We start from the raw sequence: 18810 nt of genomic DNA, 5'->3' as shown, positions 1-18810 counted from the left end.
GAGCTCCTCTTCAGCAGCTCATCCCCAGCCTGTATTGGTGCATGCATTATTCCTCCCTAGGTGTAAGACTCTACACTTGCTTTTGTTGAACCTCATCCGGTTTCTTACTGTCCAGCTCTCCAGCCTGTCCAGGTCTCGCTAAATGGCAGCACAGCCTTCAGGCGTGTCAGCCAATCTCCCAACTTCGTATCATCAGCAAACTTGCTGAGGGTGGCCACTATCCCCTCATCAAGGTCACTGATGAAGATGTTGAACAAGACCGGACCCAGCACAGACCCCTGGGGGACACCACTGGTTACAGGTCTCCAGCCAGACTCTGCACCACCAACGACGACTCTCTGCGCTCTGCCAGTCAGCCAGTTCTCAACCCACCTCACTGTCCACTCGTCTATCCCACACTTCCTCAGCTTTGTTATAAGGATGTCGTGGGAGACAGTATCAAACGCCTTTCTAAAATCAAGGTAGATTACATCTACCGCTCTTCCCCCATCCACCCAGCATGTGACGGCATCATAGAAGGCCACCAGGTTGGTCGAGCACGACCTCCCCTTGGTGAACCCATGCTGACTACTCCTGATAACCTCCTTTTCTCCCAGTTGTCTGGTGATGGTATGCAGCACAAGCTGTTCCATCATCTTTCCAGGGACAGAGTTGAGGCTGACAGGCCTATAATTACCCAGATCTTCCTTCTTGCCCTTTTTGAAGACCGGAGTGACATTGGCTATCCTCCAGTCTTCAGGGACCTCCCCTGTTACCCAAGACCTCTCAAAAATGATGGAGAGCGGTTCGGCAATGACCTCCGCCAGCTCCCTCAGCACACGTGGATGCACCCCATCAAGTCCCATGGACTTGTGGACCTTAGTACTGCCTAGGTGCTCATGCACGTCCTCTTTCCTGACTAAAGGGAAGTCTCCCATTCCCCAGACCCTCTCACTAACCTCCAGGGTGTGGGATTCCTGCTGGAGAGCCTTTTCACTGAAGACGGAAGTAAAGAAGGCATTCAGTATCTCTGCCTTCTCAGCATCCCCCGTTATCAGAACCCCCCCCTCACTTAGTAAGGGGCCCACATTCTCTCTAGTTTTCCTTTTGCTGTTAACATACTTGAAGAAGCCTTTTTTATTATCCTTTATCACTTTAGCCAGATTCAATTCCAGGTGGGCTTTAGCTTTCCTCACTGCATCCCTGCAGGCCCTGACTACATTCCTATATTCTTCCCAAGTGGTCAGACCCTTTTTCCACATTTCATGCACCTTCTTCTTTCCTTTGAGCTGGCGCATGAGCTCCTTGCTCATCCACAAAGGTCTCCTGCTAACTTTTCCCGATTTCTTGCTCACAGGGATGCACCGATTCTGAGCTTGGAAGAAGAGCTGTTTAAATGCTGACTAGCTTTCGGAGGCCCCCTTACCTTCTAACACCCAAGCCCACAGGATAGCTCCAAGTAGGATGGATAAACATGATGAAAATAAAAAATGGATAAAAAAGATGGATAAACAAATGAGAATGTCTCTACCAGAATTCCCAAATCATAAGTATTTTTTAAGAGGAGCTTCTTGATGTAAATGCATTTTATCCAGAATACCAATACGTAAATGTTTGCATCTGCCCTGACTTACCTGCAAAGTTTCACAGGCATGTCAGACCATTGCCCCTTGTGCTTTCAAGACTCATGTCCTTGTGACCTGTTCCTGTGCTTAGTTTCCTAAGAAGGGTCCCAGGTAACTGGGTCATACTTTTCCCCTCCTCAGTTTTGGTTCACTTTCCTTTTGCAAACATGACAATAGAGATTTGCCCATGATTATAGAGGCTGGAGCACAGCTTCAAGCAAGCGTGTTGGGAATTTAGGAAACAGATGCAAGTTTGTGCTCACCTCAGACCAAACTGCCTGCTCTCACTGCAGTAGCTCTCAGACATGGAAGAGACACGGAATTCGCTGCAGCTTTGTCCCCTCTGCTTGCAGAGCCATGGCTAGCTGGGCGTTCCCCACAACAAGCCTTTTCCAGTCGAAGACACTCTATAGTGCAGGAAAGGGACATGTTCTTTGAAAGCTGGAGTTAGTTCAAGCTCCAGACTACTAGGACCATCAGCAACTAACATCATAAAGTAGTTGTGTCCTGCCTATTCTCACAATCAACATATGACAAAATTTCTGCTGAGAGGTCGTGATTTGTGGAAATGTAACTCAGTGAGTAAGTCCTGATTAAACTAATTTCAACAGGGTATCACCAACTTACGCAGACAAAGCTTGATTTTATACACTTCTACAAAGACCAGGGTCATCTCAAATTTCCACATGCTTTCTCTCTAATTAAAATCAACCACTCACTACCAAGCAATACAGGTGTAGATGCTTAACTTCAAACAGGGGGGCCAACCCAGTGGATCCATTCTTATCTTCACACCAACACCAGAGCACATCAGCACCTGTGCAGCTATTCTTGCTTTGGTTCTCCAGATTCAAAAGTATGCCACCAGAGAGGCCTTATGATCAACCCCAGTCACTATTTCAACTCCTAGAAATCCTCACAGAATACGCGGTGACACCACTGTCTTCTCACAGCTTGCTCCCACACACTGCCTTTAGGAACTGTGCATTAAAAGCCAGCAAATGCCCACCATCCCAACCAGCTCTAAAGCACATGATTGCAGGATAACACCTTATATTTACACAGCACCTCACACCTAAAAACACTTCAAGTTCCTTTGCAAACTTTAAAGGTTTGATGTGTCTTTGCAAAAATAACACAAAGCACCCGGTGCCAGGCTTTCAGTAATGAATCCCATTTCTCTACATCAGTAGCAGCCAGTGGCAGGAAGAACAAACATCTAATAATTCAAAAACACAGAAGAAATTTAAAGGCCTGAAGCCAGGCTTCGGCCAACACACTTTCCAGATTAGCGTGGTATTCTTCTTTTGAATAAAAATATTCTAGAACAGTGATTTCAACCTTTTGCAAAGAACAAGAAATGCTAAAATGTTCCTTTTTGTAGGAACACATTTTCCTCCTGCCTTCCTTGTCTGTCTCTGAAAGAATCAAGAGCAGTTCAATCCCGCAGACACTCCGTGATCACCCAGACTGCAGGTAGCTATCAAAACTTTCCTGAAACTGCACCAAATCAGCATCAATAATTTTCTTCCACATGAGAAAGGTGTGCCAGTCTTCCATTTTTGTCCTTGACCCATTCCTGTAAAGATATCAACAGAAACCAGCTTACAAATGCTGCACCTCCTGGAGGTTTCTCCCACTCAACTGTTTTTCAATGGAAGCAAGAACGTAGACTGAAAGTTTCTGTTGTCATCTGGACCTCTAGTCTGCCCATAGTGTGTTTTAAATAACTGTTTACCTTGGTTCCACCTGAACAATTACACAAAATGAAATAAGGTTGAGATAGTCCAGGTAGCATGTAACAGCCAAGTCAAGCACAATGGTCTCTTGGAGGTGGTACCAACCTTCTCCCAACCTGGAGCAGAAAATAAATCCAACTGATCCCAAGAAACAGCTTGTCTGCAAAACAAGAGATGCTTGTACGCATCATTTGCACTGTTCGTGATCTCTGTAGTCATCCATGTCCACATCTGAATCAAAAAGGGAGTGTCCAGTGTAATCTGTGTCAGGAGTATGAGAAATACTGTTCCCTTCCTCATCAAATGTTTCTGTCCTTGAATAAAAACTGAAGTCCTGCAAGGGGGAGTGAGTCTTGCTTGTGTCGCTGCTTTCCTCAGATTCATACAGAGTGTTATCGTCATCGTGGTGCCATTCTGGCCAGAATTTCCTCCTTATTCTTTCGCAATACATAGCAAGGTTAATGAGTTCACCTGAAACACAGCGCAACACATTCCAGTAAGTATATTCAGTCAATAAAAATTTAACCTATCAGCTGATTTGGCATTGTTTGGAAACAATTTATCCAGGTTCCTTCCAAAGAAGCATCAGAGCCTTGTCTCAAAACTGCAAGATCCAGTCAACTTACAATTTCCACATAGCTTAATACAGATACTACTAACCTACATACAATAAGAAAGGCTACACTGAAAGGAACATATATGCATGTAGTGAAATAACCATGCCAAATTCAACCTCAACAGAAATAAAGCAAGACAAGATACTAATACTGTAAGTTGTTCTAGCAAAACTCTTGCTTATTTGCTGTAGTTTATAAAGACAGGACTGAACTCAAGTCTACGTGCACAGCTCACTCATTTATTAAAATACTGTGAATTTGGATGTTTTGTATCTGCACCACCAGATGGCAGCATTGCCTGCAAGTTAAATTTATGGCTTTGTTTTTCTTCTGATTCATCTCTAGCATTTGTAGCCCGCACGGGTGTGTTAGGCCATGTGTAGATACATACACGTGTGCTTAGAGAGAAGAAAATACTAAAAAACTTCCAAACAGCAAAGAAATAACAGCATATTAAGTGGAAAATGAACGTGAACATGAAACCTGCACTCACAGCATATCACAGCGTGAGTAGCTGGATAGGTATGGAGCATCATCCATACTGCTCAGGTACCTGCATCTATTACCTTCTGTTCATTTTTGTCAGACACAAAGTATTTCAACAATCAGCATACTTTTTCTTGAAACCAATCGACCCTTTGAATTTTATCTGTGACTCTTCAGACATCAAAGGTTTTACTGTACAGACTATTTATGACCCTCAAGACACAAACCCTCGATGACAGGGATTTTTTCCTCAAATAAAAGCTTTAATAACAAGAAAATCCAAACTACTGCCTCAGTAGCTATCTCTTATGCAGAGTAGGTCTATGGATCAGATTCATTGCTTTTACAGCTATTTCACATCCTTTTCTTCCTCAGTTCTTTCCATTTTTCACACTATGTTTATTCTACAAAGTGATGCCATGATCTTCCACCAGGCTTTCATGTCCCAATACCTCTCCACGAGAAGTAACAAAATTTGGAGATGAGAGGAAGGAGATATGGTACATTGGTTTCTAATTCATCTTACTCCAAAGCCAGACTGGATTCTTCTCCTTGCCCAGTGTCCTTTATAACAGCAAAAGCTTAAATTTCAGTGGGACAACAGTATTTGCAGTTCAACTGTCAATGAAACTATTTAGCTCAGCAGAATTTGGCTCACAGCTTCTAATACTTTACTCAGCATTCATCCCTTATAAGCACTCAGCCTTTCCTATGTCAAGCAGGGAAAAGATCAAACACAGGAATGGAAACAACTACCATTCAAACCATTAAAGCGAAAACAAACAAGAACTTCACCAAAAAAAAGAAAAAAATCATAGAATAGAAATGCTATATATCAAACATGAGAGCAGCTCCTGCAATCCTATGAAAATCCTACAACATGTTCCACACTTAAATACAGCAAATGCCACCAAAAGTTTGTTCTTTTGTCATAGATCACTTTAAACTTTTGATTACCTTTGATTAGTCTCTCTGGTCTAGTCCCTGGTAGCGTCCACATTGCCTGTGCCAGATGACCAAAAACTGTGGCATCAACAGTGGAAAGGTTTGGTCCCATAATGTACTTTTTGTCACCTGTAAATAAAACAGCAAGGTATTTTAATGGGGACATGTCCTCCTCCCCTCTACAAGATAAAGTCAGAGAAGAATATCATCTTTAAAGACATCATTCACAAGAAAACATCCAGTACTGCACGCTTCCCCAGCATAGGCATTAGACCTGGAGCAAAGAGAGAAAGCAGAGCAAGTGAATCATGTGGCATTTCAGAGGTCAGCTTAGATGGCTGCGTTGTCCCTGCCTTTGCCCAAAGTGCTATAAACCCTGTGAAATGTTGTATGTAATTGAATTCTCCAAATCCAGTTACCCCATCTCCCCAGGACATTCTTCCCCTGTTATGCCAGAAGCTGCCTGTAATTCAGCAGGTTATTAAATGTTAGGGTTATTAAATGAGTTTAGAAAAACTGTCCAGCAGTAAAATGCAGCAAATTCTAAAATACAACACAACAAAGGCTGTTATCCATCTGCACTGTGATGTAGCAATGCAATACACAGAAATAACTTCCCACAGCATGTCAAAAGTGATATAGAAATGGAGTTAACTCTCCCCAGCTCTTTCAGAACTGCACCAATCTATTCTCTGACGACTACGTACTGGGTAAATGTTGTGTACTTCCTGTATTTATGTGTTGTTCTGCAGTCATTGATCTCAAACACAGCTCAAAAACAGGTCCCCAAACCACAGTAATATGCTGTGTAAAATCCCATTTCACCTGACAACACTATAAATTTAGGACTGCTCAGCTGGGTCTCAATCCATTACAATGTTACTCTGCAAAGCAACTCCACTAGAACAACAGCAGGTTGCAAATCAACCCTGTGAATGAGGAGAGCTTCCAGTCAGCTGGAAGTCATAGAATCACAGAATGGTTTGATTTAGAAGGGACCTTTCTAGTTCCAACCCCCCTGTGATAAGCAGGGACGCCTCCCTCTAGACCAGGTTGCCCCATGCAGTGTCTCTAACTCACCTCCTGTCCCCAGCTCGGAATATGACCCAAGGCCAAGGGTATGTAGACCCAGCCATGAACAGCTGGAGAAAGTCTTGACAAGCTGGTGTTAATGGCAAGTCAGGGCAATTACCAAAGAGCAGGGAAACTCACCAATAATCACAGTGGCAAACATAGTAACATAGTGACTAATACAACATTCATTTCAGAAGGGAAGATAAAAATGAAATATACAATACTCAGTTAGTAACATAGTAAAGTAACCATAACACAGCAGGTGCCCATCAAGGCTTTTTAAAACACATGAGGCACAACCTTCTCATCAACAATCAATAAAACCCCAGCTGGTAAGGTGCACCACACAGTAAAAAAAGCAGATGTCGCCCAGTTTGTCAGCTCTGTGACTGCCCTTCACATTTTTTGCCACCACAAGCAACACATACTGTGAAAACACATATGGAGATGTAGGAGCAGGGAGGAGATCCAGAGAACGGAAGAATTATTTCCAACCAATGAAAAATGAATCTTAAAGAGAAGTCTGAGGATTTCCAGCCATTTCTCCAAGCAAAAACAAGTGAAATAAATGGTTTGATCACAGCATTTATCTTCACAGGAGATGGCACAGGCAGCTCAGGGAGGTCAGGAAGGACTAGTAGGAACATCTGCCTGAAGGCTGAGAGCATGCATCCTCCAATTGGAAACTGGACAAATTTTGAACAGATTTTGATGGTGATGAACATCTGCCACCCAGTAACTAATGAAAGTAGCTGTAACTTCACCTTCTGAAATCTTCTGACCTCTTGGCCTCCAAAAACAGTGCTTCTTCAAAAGAAAATCTACAATTTTTCTTAAACAACCTTAAACAACCTTACACAACAAAATGCATCATGAGAAAGAGCCGACAGAGAAAGAAGTGCCAACAAATCTCCCCCTCACCCACTGTCCATGACCGTAACTCCTTTTTCACTTTGCTCCCAACCCAGCAGCTCTCCGCATTTCAGAAAACTTGCACAGCTCCCTCTAGGTCCTTTGCAATTTTTTTTCTTTCCCAAACACCCTGAAAGAACAAAAGCATCTCACACCCCTCCATTGCTTAGCAAGCACTCAGTTTTTTGCCTTCTATTGGCTACCTTTTCTCCTCCTGTCCATCCCACAGTTCAAGCACATGATCTGTCCGCTTTCCCGAGCACAAGATGAGTGCAGAAGCCAGGACTGGTCAGGGAGGACCCTCTTGCCCAACCACCACTTAAAGGATCGTAACAGGGAACAACAAACCCACATCAGCACCACCTCTTGGATATCGGACCAAGGGAGGGACAAGCTCAAAGTAAGGGATAACGTGCCCCAGATGAACTCATCAAAATACATATTTTCACACAAAAGCATAGTACAGTTAGCTCTCAGCAGACTGAAGGTGAAAAGCACAGTGCAAATAGTTTTAGTTCATACTTCAGCCTGAGCTACACTACAGAAATGAGGCTTGCACGGTTCTGGCTGAGGGAGGTCAACCTTAAGACAATCTCTGCATTGTCCACCTACAACAGCCAGCAAGCCTAAAACCATCCATTTTGACAACACAGACCCATCTCCTACCAGCAGCTTTAAATGAAGCTTCTAACACCAACCAAACGCAGCAACATCCAGCTGAAAGCAGCATTTGCTAAGGGCTTTCAAAAGGCCGCATTCTGCTCCTCCAGATACAAATACTCAGTGCCCAGAGAAGCAACCCACTTACCCTCCTAGCAAGGCAGTTTGGTAACAAAGAGCGAGGAATGAAACCCATCCCCCCAGGAGCGAAGGTGGCACCGGGGAACAGCAGCAGTGTGAACGGCACCTGACAGCAGTGAGATTATTTGTGCCCGTGAGCAGGCTGACATACGGCCATTTCACACTGAGGCACAAGGAGAAGGTGTGTGGTTTGTGGTACGTTACCCAGGAGACTTGCTAGAGTCCGCATGTCCTTCTCCATCAGTGTGTACATCTCCTCCTCAGAGAAGCGGCCAATTCCGTGACCGTACATCTCCCGCTTCACGATCCCTTTGGTCAGATGGCAGAGAATCCACTTCAGCAAATCACTGAGGGGGCCGTAAACTGAAATCATCTTTTGCGTCTCGTGAAGGTTTTCCACCCACTGGCAATAAGCTAGAGTCCTACAAGGATGCAAACACCAAGTTATAACAGTGCAATGCCCAGAGAGCACACAGCTAGGGAAAACAGAGGAATATGGAGAAAGCAGCCTTTCCCACCAGCCTGTTCTCCTTGCACTCTATTACTGCTTGGCTAAGTTTCAGCAGTACTTTGCACCAACATAAATATTGTAGCAGTGATTCTTCAAAAAGATCTCCGCTCTCTTCATAGGTTAACCATGACATAATCTTTACAAGAAAAAAAGAAAGCTGCAGAGGTGGTACCTATCAGATTAGCTCTCATCTGAATTTTCTTTCCCTTAATGAAGATGTTGATCTTACACAAGATACCTTTCTGAAGGCTTCCACTGTATTTCAGGTTGGATTTCAACTTCATTAAACGGCCAAAGTATTATTTCAAAAGATCTTTTCATTAAAATTTGTGTTACCAGCTACATATTTTTCATTCTTCACTAATACTGTAGGCAAAGGTCATTTGTTGCTGCTGCTATGTTAACTTTTCTGATATGTAGCACCTTCTGATATAAGGCATTCTGAAGAAAGGAGAGACCATACAACTTCTGTCACAGGTTCAAGGGATACTGGAAGAAGAGCTGAAGACATCTTTAAGTAGGTGTGACAAATGCAAGAAGCCAAGGGTCTAAGAAACATTGGGAATTTATAGCTATGCTCCATTACGTATTTTCAAACTGAAAAATGTAGAAGTAGGCTTACTCACTGTGAACTGTATGAAAAAAATGTTCATGAGGACTTGAGCTTCCACCAGGGGAGATGTAGGCTGGACGTTAGGAAATACCACTTTTCCAAAAGAGTGGTCAGGCGCTGGAATGGGCTGCCCAGGGAGGTGGTGGAGTCACTGACTCTGGAGGAGTCCAGAATACGTTTAGACGTTGTGCTGAGGGACATGGGTTAGTGAGAACTACTGGTGATAGGTGGGCAGTTGGACTGGATGATCTTGTAGGTCTTTTCCAACCTTGGTGATTCTATACACTAATGAAGCTTGATAGAAAAGTTGGAATACCAAAAGTTGCAAATGCATGTATGTAAAATACTGAATGGTGCTTAATAATTAAATGCTTCCATTTCCACTATGGCTGGAAATTAGTTTTTTTAATTTGTAACTTGACTTAAGTTCTATCTTTGTCCATATTTCAAATCGCACTCTCTTTATGCCTATATGGATCAACTAATTCAATATAAGAGGGAAAAAAAGAGACCTCCTGCATATTTTTTCACACATATACTTTCTCAAATTCCAGTATACTGTGACCAGAAGCTGAATTTGGAATTACCATCAGTGAGCAACTACTTGAACACCGTGAAAATGTTCTAATCTTTACAGTCCCACACAGTCCTTATTTGAATTACTAATAACACAAGGTAAAAAGAACGTATTTGGCATAACAGCTGAAAAAATGCCACTTAAAACTCAAATGTACTATGTTCTCTCTGAGAGGATAAAAGGTATTTTAATTCCCTTTAAAATTGTCCCCTGCATGACAATTCTGCCTTCTGCTTCATTATATTTTGCAACAGTGAGGCCCGTGCAGGTTTCAGTGCAACTGCATGAAGAATAAAGAACAGAAATGCACCTGCATTGTTTCTGACTTCTTTTATCCTCACCAAGTTTCTCCAAAAGACATCTTGTACTGTATTAGTACGACAGCAGCATCTCACTGATGTTTTGAATGGAGATGTTGCACAATCTAGTTTGAATAGCATTCAAAGTGGATGAACCAACTACAGTTTTTGGGCCGGTTTCTGCAGAGTTTGAAACAGGACTGGATTTAGAAAGGAGCACCAACAGGAAAGGAGAACACAAAGCCAGCAAGCAGAGGGTACTGAAATATCAAAACCACCAACTTTTGAGGAAAAAGTCCCTTGGACAAATACAGCTTTGAAGAAGGAATCTGGGCTGGATGCGAACCATAGGAAATAATTAAAACTATTATCTGTGTGTGCCAGCTATTATTCATACTATTTACTCAAGTAAACTGCAAGAACCTGCTCTTTAATAGCATAGCTATGCATGTCGCTATGAAGACCCTCATCCCCCAGCACGGATCTCATCAGCTTTACCCACTGGCCATTCTGCAGCACTACTGTAATTGCTTTAGCATAACAGGGGTCACCATAGAAGGGTAGCAAGAAACACAAGGCAAGACAAAGCAAGGAAGCAGAAAGGAGACTGCTGGAGCATTTTTGAAAAATCATCCCAGTCACACACGACCAGCAGACCCTCCAGACCCGCCATGACTATTATTCACTCTGACTCCACCAGTGAGCTGGCATCGCACTGAGCCATCAACCATGTCTGGGACAACTTCGATTCCATGAGACAGCACAAATAAGGTTTCCCACAAAACTAATTAGCCTGTGATGTAAAACAAAACTACATTTCTATAACGCTCACTTACTCGTTCTGGGGAAGAGTTGGGTCTGGAAGAGGCTGAGGCCAGATAAGAGTTAACAAACAGGACAAGATTTAGGTAACCCTGCCTCGGCTACACCATCGAGCCCAATCTTGGACGTGTGTCTGTCACTCTGAGTGAGTAAAGTTGTTGCATGTCCCAAATCTCAAATTTATGTGTGCATCAAAGACAGCTAAACAGACAACCACTCATTTTATGCCAAAAATGTTAGGCCTCTGAGCATGCAAAAGCAAAGAAAAAGGTAGGGTCATGTCTAGGCGGACAGCTAAACATCTTTTTAAAACTAGCTTTATAAGCAGTTTGTTAAAATAATTATATTCAAGGATTAATTTAATCTGTGCTTTTCACCAAAACATGCTCCTCTGTGCTTAATTCCAACCATCGTTCCTCTGCTTAGATTACATTAGCAGAGTATTATAAAAATAAAGAAAAGCCAGAAATCATGTTGTCTATATAACATAATTCAGCATAATTATAAATACTAACTATAAAAACTAACTGTCGTTCAGAACGTATGTGATGACATTATTATTCTGTATAATTTTGGGAAATATTAGCACCTCCATTCGTGCCAGAATATATGTGAATTCTTAAGAGTATAAATAAAACCATAATGCATTAAAGAAACGCTACAGGGGTGAAGCAAATCTGAAGTATAAATGTAACAGCAGCTCTGGCCTCAATACATAAATCAGAAGAGATAGAGAAAGTGACTCATCAGGAACAGCTTGCTTGATTATCCCCCAAGTAACTCAAGAGGCAAAAAAGAAAAAAAAAAAGAAAGAAAAGGAGGGGGAGGGGTGGTGCTCAAAAGGATGCAAACTGGAAGCTATTTTGCTCATCTAAATCTTCTGCAGAGTGGAATTTCTTGATACAGGAAAGGATTCTAATAAATTCCCTTCCACAAATCTTACCTTACTTGCTGTGCAACTTCTCAGAGAGAATGGCTTTTAAGCCACTAGTGGTATTCAAGCGTCATCATCCTCAACAGCAGGAGAGATGTACTCTTATAACTGGCTTGATGTTAAACATGTATTGTTTAATACATGGCAAGTTTGAACATCTGTCAGTCATTTGCATATCATACCATGCTCCTCCTGTCCTTCAAACATGCAATACATTAGTGATGTTTACACTATCTTCTTAAAGACAAAGTAAGAAATGAATGTGTTTATGTGTGTGTGTGTATATTGACAAATCACTTGTGTTTGACAATAAGGGCAACCAGTGTAATGCCTTTAACTGGTTTTCAAGAGCCCCTGGCAATCACTGCAGACAGTGGAGGTGACCCAGCACAAGCTGTGGGGAGATGACAGAGGCCTGCACACAACCAGGACCTCAGGCCTAGTCCCTGAAGCACAGAAGCAGCCTGCTCTCCCCTTTCTTCCCTACTGACTCAACCTCACCCCCACCTAAGCTAAAAGGTTTTTTTCTTTTGCCAATTTAAACATAGCAAAAGCCTGACAATTAAAGCTTCCTCCAGGGACAGAAGCTCCAGCAGCAGTCTTATGCATCTCAGAGACAAGCTCTAATCCCAGCTCTAAAATAGGCATGTTCAATCACTCACTGGCTTTCTGCCGGACACCGCAGCCTAGGGCTGGGGTTCACAACAGTCCCACATTGCTCTCAGCTCCAGCCAGAGCAGCAGTTTCCACCTTTAAGGGTTACTAAGCAATCAGAACTGCAGCCAAAGATAAGCAATCAGTTCAGCAGAGGCTAAACATTTCAGGAGAATGCTGAGCACCCACCCAGATTAGCTCCATCCACAGAGCTAATCCACAGGACGTTCTTTGCTTGTTCATTCAATTGATGTAATACAGCATTACCTATTTATGATGAAATTACTTTGCATGCTGCTGGCAATGAAGCTGTATTAATCACATTTTATATCACTGCTTTGGAGGCTTGATTTTATAAATTTTTTGCAGAAAGGCCATGACTGTGACAAGTTTCCCCCCAGGGGAACTGAGGACATCACAAACAGACCCTCTGCTCCTGGTGGGAAATGGGAAGGCTCAGCACCAGTGCAAGCCCTGCACAGCTATTGCCTGATTTTATCATGGTTAACTACAGGATGGTCAGAGCTGCTATTCAGGAGTTACATCAGCGTGAAGCCTCATAGCTCTGGCTCAGGCCTAGTACAGAGAACCAGCACAGCGTGGTCTCACCAGCACGGCAGCCCTCTCACATACACCCTCACAGCGAGGACATACAACAAAACTTAAAGCTAGGTCTTTCAATTCTGCAGTAAAAATAATATTCGCCCTTGGGAAACTCACCTGCATGACTAAAGAGAAAAGGAAAGAGGAATACACAATGAGGCAAGTGCCTATTTTTTTCCTACTTCTTGCTTTGTCCATCTACTTCAGTGCCCCAGCTCAACACCTGAATCTGCAGTACCTGTGTCCCATGCTCTCCTATTTCATGCCCAACAGCGCTGAATGACCTCAGTGGGAACATGGATGGACAGCCAATGGCTTCACCAAGGAAAGAGCAATCTATAATTCAGAAACACAAGAGCTGTGCAAGTTTGTCATCAGTAATGTTACATTAAAAGCGGTTAAGCCTGTGGACCATGAAACAATCAATACACTTAGGTAAGGAGATGGAGCATTAAGGGATCTAAAGGCCACGTCTTCCCTCTGGCAGCTACAACTATGGGAGAAAAAAGGAACAACAAAAGGAAGAAATCACACTTGCAGACTACTGTAGTTTGAGAGCTGCAGTCAGATTTCTGAGAAGATACAGCAGATAGGTCTCACTAGTGAAAGTCACTTTCGGGAAGCTAAGGATTACAGTCTTAAATCATAGCATTTAAACTCCTGAATGCTGCAACTGTTACCAGGAAATGCTACAGGTGATTCAAAATACTATGCGTGCACGTGTTGCTACTGATTTTCAATAAGAAGATGAACGGAAGAAAGGTAAATGCGTTCTAGCTATATCACACAGCTCTTCTAGAGGAAAAAAAAAGTTATGTCTGAATGCAAGGCTCAGTACAGCAAGAACTTTAAATGCATGCAAGAAAGCAAACTGTTGGGAAAAAGCCTTATGCCTGCCAAGGTATCCAATGCCATACCCAAAATGCCATGTCCACCTGCTACTTCTATGGATCAGGAAAGGACACTTGGAAAATAAGGACTGAAAAGTTGGGGTGGGGGAACAGGAAGCATAAAAAATAAAAATCATAGACGCTATATTCAAAGGTATCCGTAAAATGCATGAAGTCTCAGCAAAGCTATATTTAGGGTTTCCATTCACAACCATTTTTGATCTTCTTGGGATACCACAACTAGTACAGACCTTATCAGCTGGCACCGATGCCAACAATACTTACTAACAGGAGTAATGAGGCAGTAATCCATACTGTAATCACACATACAGATAATTAAAACCAGTAACTGTAAGGATATCCATAATATTTCAGACTCACTCCATACGCTGGATTTTGTTTGTCTCCCCCCTTACAGCTCCAATCTTTTCAGCCACGTTGGGTTTTGCTCCTCATTAACGAGGCTGCTTCTGCATGGAGGTCATAGGAAGAGGACAGACAGACAGCCCACTGCTGTTCCTTTCTGCAACACCAACTCCTTACCTTGCCCCCACATCACTGCAGCTCTCAGAGGAGTCATTCCTGACTCATTCCAGCACAAGCAGAAAGAAGCAGCAATTTTCCACAGTGAAAAAGGCTGTGAAATTAATAGTTGGGTATCCAAGACAAAATAAGTATTCACTTCTAGACAAACAGTACAGGTCTGACAGCAGAACACAGCCAGCCTTTTCATGCAAGCTTACCAATAGAAATGCTCCTCCACCATCTTTGTCACTGCTCTGGAAACAGCTCTTTCTCGTGGACCAAGATTTTTATTTAAATTCACTCCAAGTTTCTCTTCCAAAAAGTCAATAATGAACTCAGTGCCAGACACTTTTTTGTGATTGTATTCAATCCAAGGCATTTTTCCTTGAGGGGAAAGTTTTCCATCAAAATAGTTCTAAGAAAAAAAAGCAAGTAAACAAACAAACATACAGACAAAAAAAAAAAAAGGCCCTTCAGATTCCATTTCAATAAGAATAAAGCTTTTTAATATAACTTTCCTTGTTTTTAAAAGCAATATTATTTCTTAATTAACACTCCAGGATATTCAATCGGAATATCCTCCAGCTATTCAATCGGAGCAACAGCTCTGTGCAATATGAAAAACCCCAAATAATTATTTCCAGGTCCTGCAATGCATTGCACATTTTTATATTAGATGCCATGTGATTTAATATTATTTAAGGACCTGGGTTATTTAAGAGGATGGGGACACTCAGATCTCCCGGAAGATTGGGTCCATCATTATAAACAAGTTTTTAATCACAGGAATCATGCCTTAATTTGGCTCTCACACAGAGCAGCACTTTTCGTGTTACAAGTACGTTATAAATGCTTATTCACAGAATCACAGAACGGCTTAGGCTGGAAGTGATCCTAAAGATCATTGAGTTCCAAGTCCCCTGCCATTGGTAGGGCTGCTACCCACTAGATCAGGCTGTCCAGGGCCCCATCCAACCTGGCCTCGAATGCCTTCAGGGACAGGGCATCCAAATTCACTGCCTGTATCAGATAGCTGTACTGTTTCTGAAGGTAAAACACAATCATGAGCCCACAGCTTAAAGACATATCATTCCCTCACCAGGCAGGAGGGAAATCTCTCTTTACATGCACTTCAGCAATTTTGTAACTTAGAAATCTCTCATATCTTCAGACACACTTCCAATTGGATCTATGAGGGCACAGCCCTGCTGCCCAGCACAGCACTAGCCAGCTGCTGAACATGGGCACATCTCCTCCATGTAACACTTGTACAGCAGTAATAACATATTTTTTCACTGGGGATGGAGAGGGTCACCACACACCAGTGGCTCAGCTTAGCCTGAATGCACATCCTCCTGGCTATTGCTTAAAACACCAGTGTGCAACCACTACCCATGTGTGGCCACTCCCAGAAGCCCAACCCTTTCAGATCAAAACAGAAGGAATGGGTAACGCTGCTGAGAAAACAAAACCTGCTGGTCTCAGCCTTCTCTGGGATTTCTGCCCAAGCAAGAATCTTACAGCAGGAATATTGGATTATGTAACCTCTGATCTACTGCATCCAAGCCTAGATGAACAAAGCAGCAGAATCCACACCGCCTGCACGTGCAGGTGACTGCTCTGATCAATGGGAGAAACACCAAAACTGCCCCACACCTGAAACCAAATAGAGAGCGTGAAGTCCATAGCACCTTCAGTACGATTTACCTTCCTGTGCACAAATACTGATGTTCTGCAGAAGCTGCTGGACTTGAAGATGTGCTTATTACATATAATTACTGCAGTCTGTATCATTTGCAACCCAGACAAAGCGGATTCTTATTATTCATCCACATACACGCACATAAATACATCATGTAAAATGTTGTGTTAATGCTGCATTAATATCACAATTTTAAAAAATGCAAATGATGGGTGAAGATCTTTTAGGAGAGTCGATTTGGGTAAACCCAGGAGAAAGAAAAAAAAAACCACTGTTGCAGGATTTTCATGTTTCATTGCATATAGTTTATCAAACAAATCAGGAAATGTCTTTCAATGACCCGAAAAAACCTTTATCTTGGGACAAATTTCAGTTCTACAGTTCCTCTATCTGCTGTTCTCAAGTGGATGTTTTCAGGCTTGAAATCTCAGTATTCTTATGGCTGCTACTAATTGCCATCAAATATTTACCAATTTTCCACTTGAAAACTGGTCCAGCTGCAAAGCAGGAAAGCTATGGTAGCGTCATTAAAAAAAACGCCCTCATGCCTCACAGTACTTTAACCTGAACTGCAGGCTACAAAGCTCCTGAGAACCTCATTTATAGAGGAAATTATAAACCACATAGCACAGGGCTCTTCTGGGGTAATTTTATAGTACTCTCCAGAAGAAATTAGGCTCTACATTTTCAATTACTGTAGCTTATGCTTTACTTTTCCTCATGTTTCTTCTCATAGAGACTGCCATCTCTGCCATTTTCACAGACCTGGTATGAAAACAGCACGTTGTTGCTGCACAAACACTCATCAGATCATGGAAATAGCCAAATCTTAATAGTCATAAGGAAATCAAGGAACAACCAAAAGGCTTCCACAAACACCCACAATGGGCTCCTTTAATATAAGCTTTATGAAGAAAAGCATTAAACATTTTGAAAATACAGCTCAGCTTCACTCTCCCCTTTCTAAGCAGCCCCTGCCCAGGAAGGTGATGACCCACAGTATGTCTCCAGCTGCATCCCTCAGGCTGTTCTCAGAAAACCATAGAAGGCAGGGGTTGGAAGGGACCTCCAGAGGCCATCTGGTCCAACTCCCAGCTAAATGCTCTGAAGTACCTTGTTCAAGTGCCATTAAATCTTAATATAATAAACATTAAAACGTATGCTTTTAAATGCTTAAGCCCAATGTACTAATTAGACCTTCTTTCACATCCAAAATAAAGGAGCTTAATCACATACAAATATGAATGAGTATCAATCACAAATACAAAATCAAGTTCTCAAATAGTTTTTTTTTTTTCCTCTGCAAAAGACCAGATGCAATCAAAACATTCTTCCTAATACCTGGATGTGCAGCAGAAAAAAGTGACTTGAACCCAACCAAGGTGAGCATGCAACTCAGCCACAGCTCAGACTTAAATAACTGGGGAAAAAGAGACTTCTTCCACCTAAGATTCTCAGTACAACAGTAACAACAAATACGACATCTGCAGTGACTTCAATGCTTTATACAAACAGCAGAAAAACCCATCTCATGTCTCAAAGATTTTGTTTTCTGCACAACCTGCCTGGTGACCACCAGACAGCACGCACCCAACCCAAAGCATCGCAACTGAACAGGCCTGCAGAGCAACCCTGTTTTGCCACATGGAAGGGCAGGCCCCGGTGACACCAGGCAAAGCAGAAGAGAGGCACATCTTCCCAGGAGAGCACCAGGGTGAAACCCTCTGGAAAACAAGAAGCTGCAGCCACTTCACCTCGTTCTCTTCAGCATGGACAATTTAAAGACCATGTAACACTGTTCTTCAGTTTTACGGTATTATTCAATGAACTGCAGGCTATTGTCCTAGCATTTCCAGACAAGTTAACTTCCAACATTAGTTTTGCTTCACCAATTAAACCTAGAGCTGTTATAGATCAACTACATTCAAGTGGTAACTTTAATGTACCAAAACACCAAATTTCACCAGAGACAAAAGAGCTGTCACCTACCGGGACAGTTGTATGTACACATATACATTTCTCTGCATGAGAAAAATTGGGAGGATGCCTATTTCAAGCAACTACAGTGAGCTGTGGCAATAAAGGAGAACTGTATGGATGTACCTGGTAGGGTAGGTCAGCCATCCTTAGGTACGTTTCCATTTTCAGACAGAAAGGTGACAGACTTGGAACGCCGTTGTTGGGCCTCGAAAACTGATGCAGTATGATAGCATCTTTTGAATCAATCTCCTGTTCTTTCCTGTCAGAAAATGGAACAAATTAAGGAGGGGAAAAAAAAAAGAAGAAAAAAAAAAGACATCATAAATCAGCATTTCAAACACACAAAGGAAAAATCCCAGCTGAGGCCAAACACGCATCCTCCCTTCACGTATGACCGCAATGTTTTATTCGTCAGACCGAGGGCCGCTACAACGCACAGTCGTTGCTGCGGCAGCCCAGCTGCTCCCACGCTGGGTACCGCGGGAAGCTGCCACGGCCGCCCGTAAAGGGAGCAGCGATGAG

At 42.5% G+C, this 18810-nt stretch overlaps 1 protein-coding gene across 2 annotated transcripts; it reads right to left on the bottom strand.

Annotated features, from left to right (window-relative positions):
- Positions 1-2757: 2757 nt before the first annotated feature.
- Positions 2758-18575, bottom strand: FAXC (failed axon connections homolog, metaxin like GST domain containing). 2 transcript variants are annotated; one of them, XR_004158963.1, is made up of 6 exons: positions 18412-18575; positions 14825-15021; positions 8383-8600; positions 5404-5520; positions 3449-3814; positions 2758-3183 (listed from the first exon to the last, which is right to left on the bottom strand). XR_004158963.1 is itself a non-coding variant. In XM_010707586.3 (5 exons), exons 1-5 carry the CDS (start codon positions 18448-18450, stop codon positions 3531-3533), a joined length of 855 nt encoding a protein of 284 aa, XP_010705888.2. In that variant the 5' UTR covers positions 18451-18575; the 3' UTR covers positions 2758-3530. The 2 variants fall into 2 exon arrangements, 1 of the variants encoding a protein (XP_010705888.2); XM_010707586.3 differs by having other exon boundaries at positions 2758-3814.
- Positions 18576-18810: the final 235 nt, after the last annotated feature.

The sequence above is a fragment of the Meleagris gallopavo genome, chromosome 2, assembly GCF_000146605.3.
Source record: "Meleagris gallopavo isolate NT-WF06-2002-E0010 breed Aviagen turkey brand Nicholas breeding stock chromosome 2, Turkey_5.1, whole genome shotgun sequence".
In the NCBI taxonomy this organism is placed as follows: Eukaryota; Metazoa; Chordata; class Aves; order Galliformes; family Phasianidae; genus Meleagris; species Meleagris gallopavo.
This window is presented reverse-complemented; position numbering and strand designations above follow the sequence as displayed.

What these genes read in the sequence shown, in the direction of transcription:
- FAXC (XM_010707586.3), bottom strand. Translation starts at nt 18,450, where the DNA reads ATGGAAACGTACCTAAGGATGGCTGACCTACCCTACCAG. An exon ending in GTGGAGGAGCATTTCTATTG is followed by an intron (nt 8,601 to 14,824) that starts GTAAGCTTGCAT and finishes GCATCCTTGTAG; the next exon opens with GACTCTAGCTTATTGCCAGT. An exon ending in ACCAGAGAGACTAATCAAAG is followed by an intron (nt 3,815 to 5,403) that starts GTAATCAAAAGT and finishes GCTGTGTTTCAG; the next exon opens with GTGAACTCATTAACCTTGCT.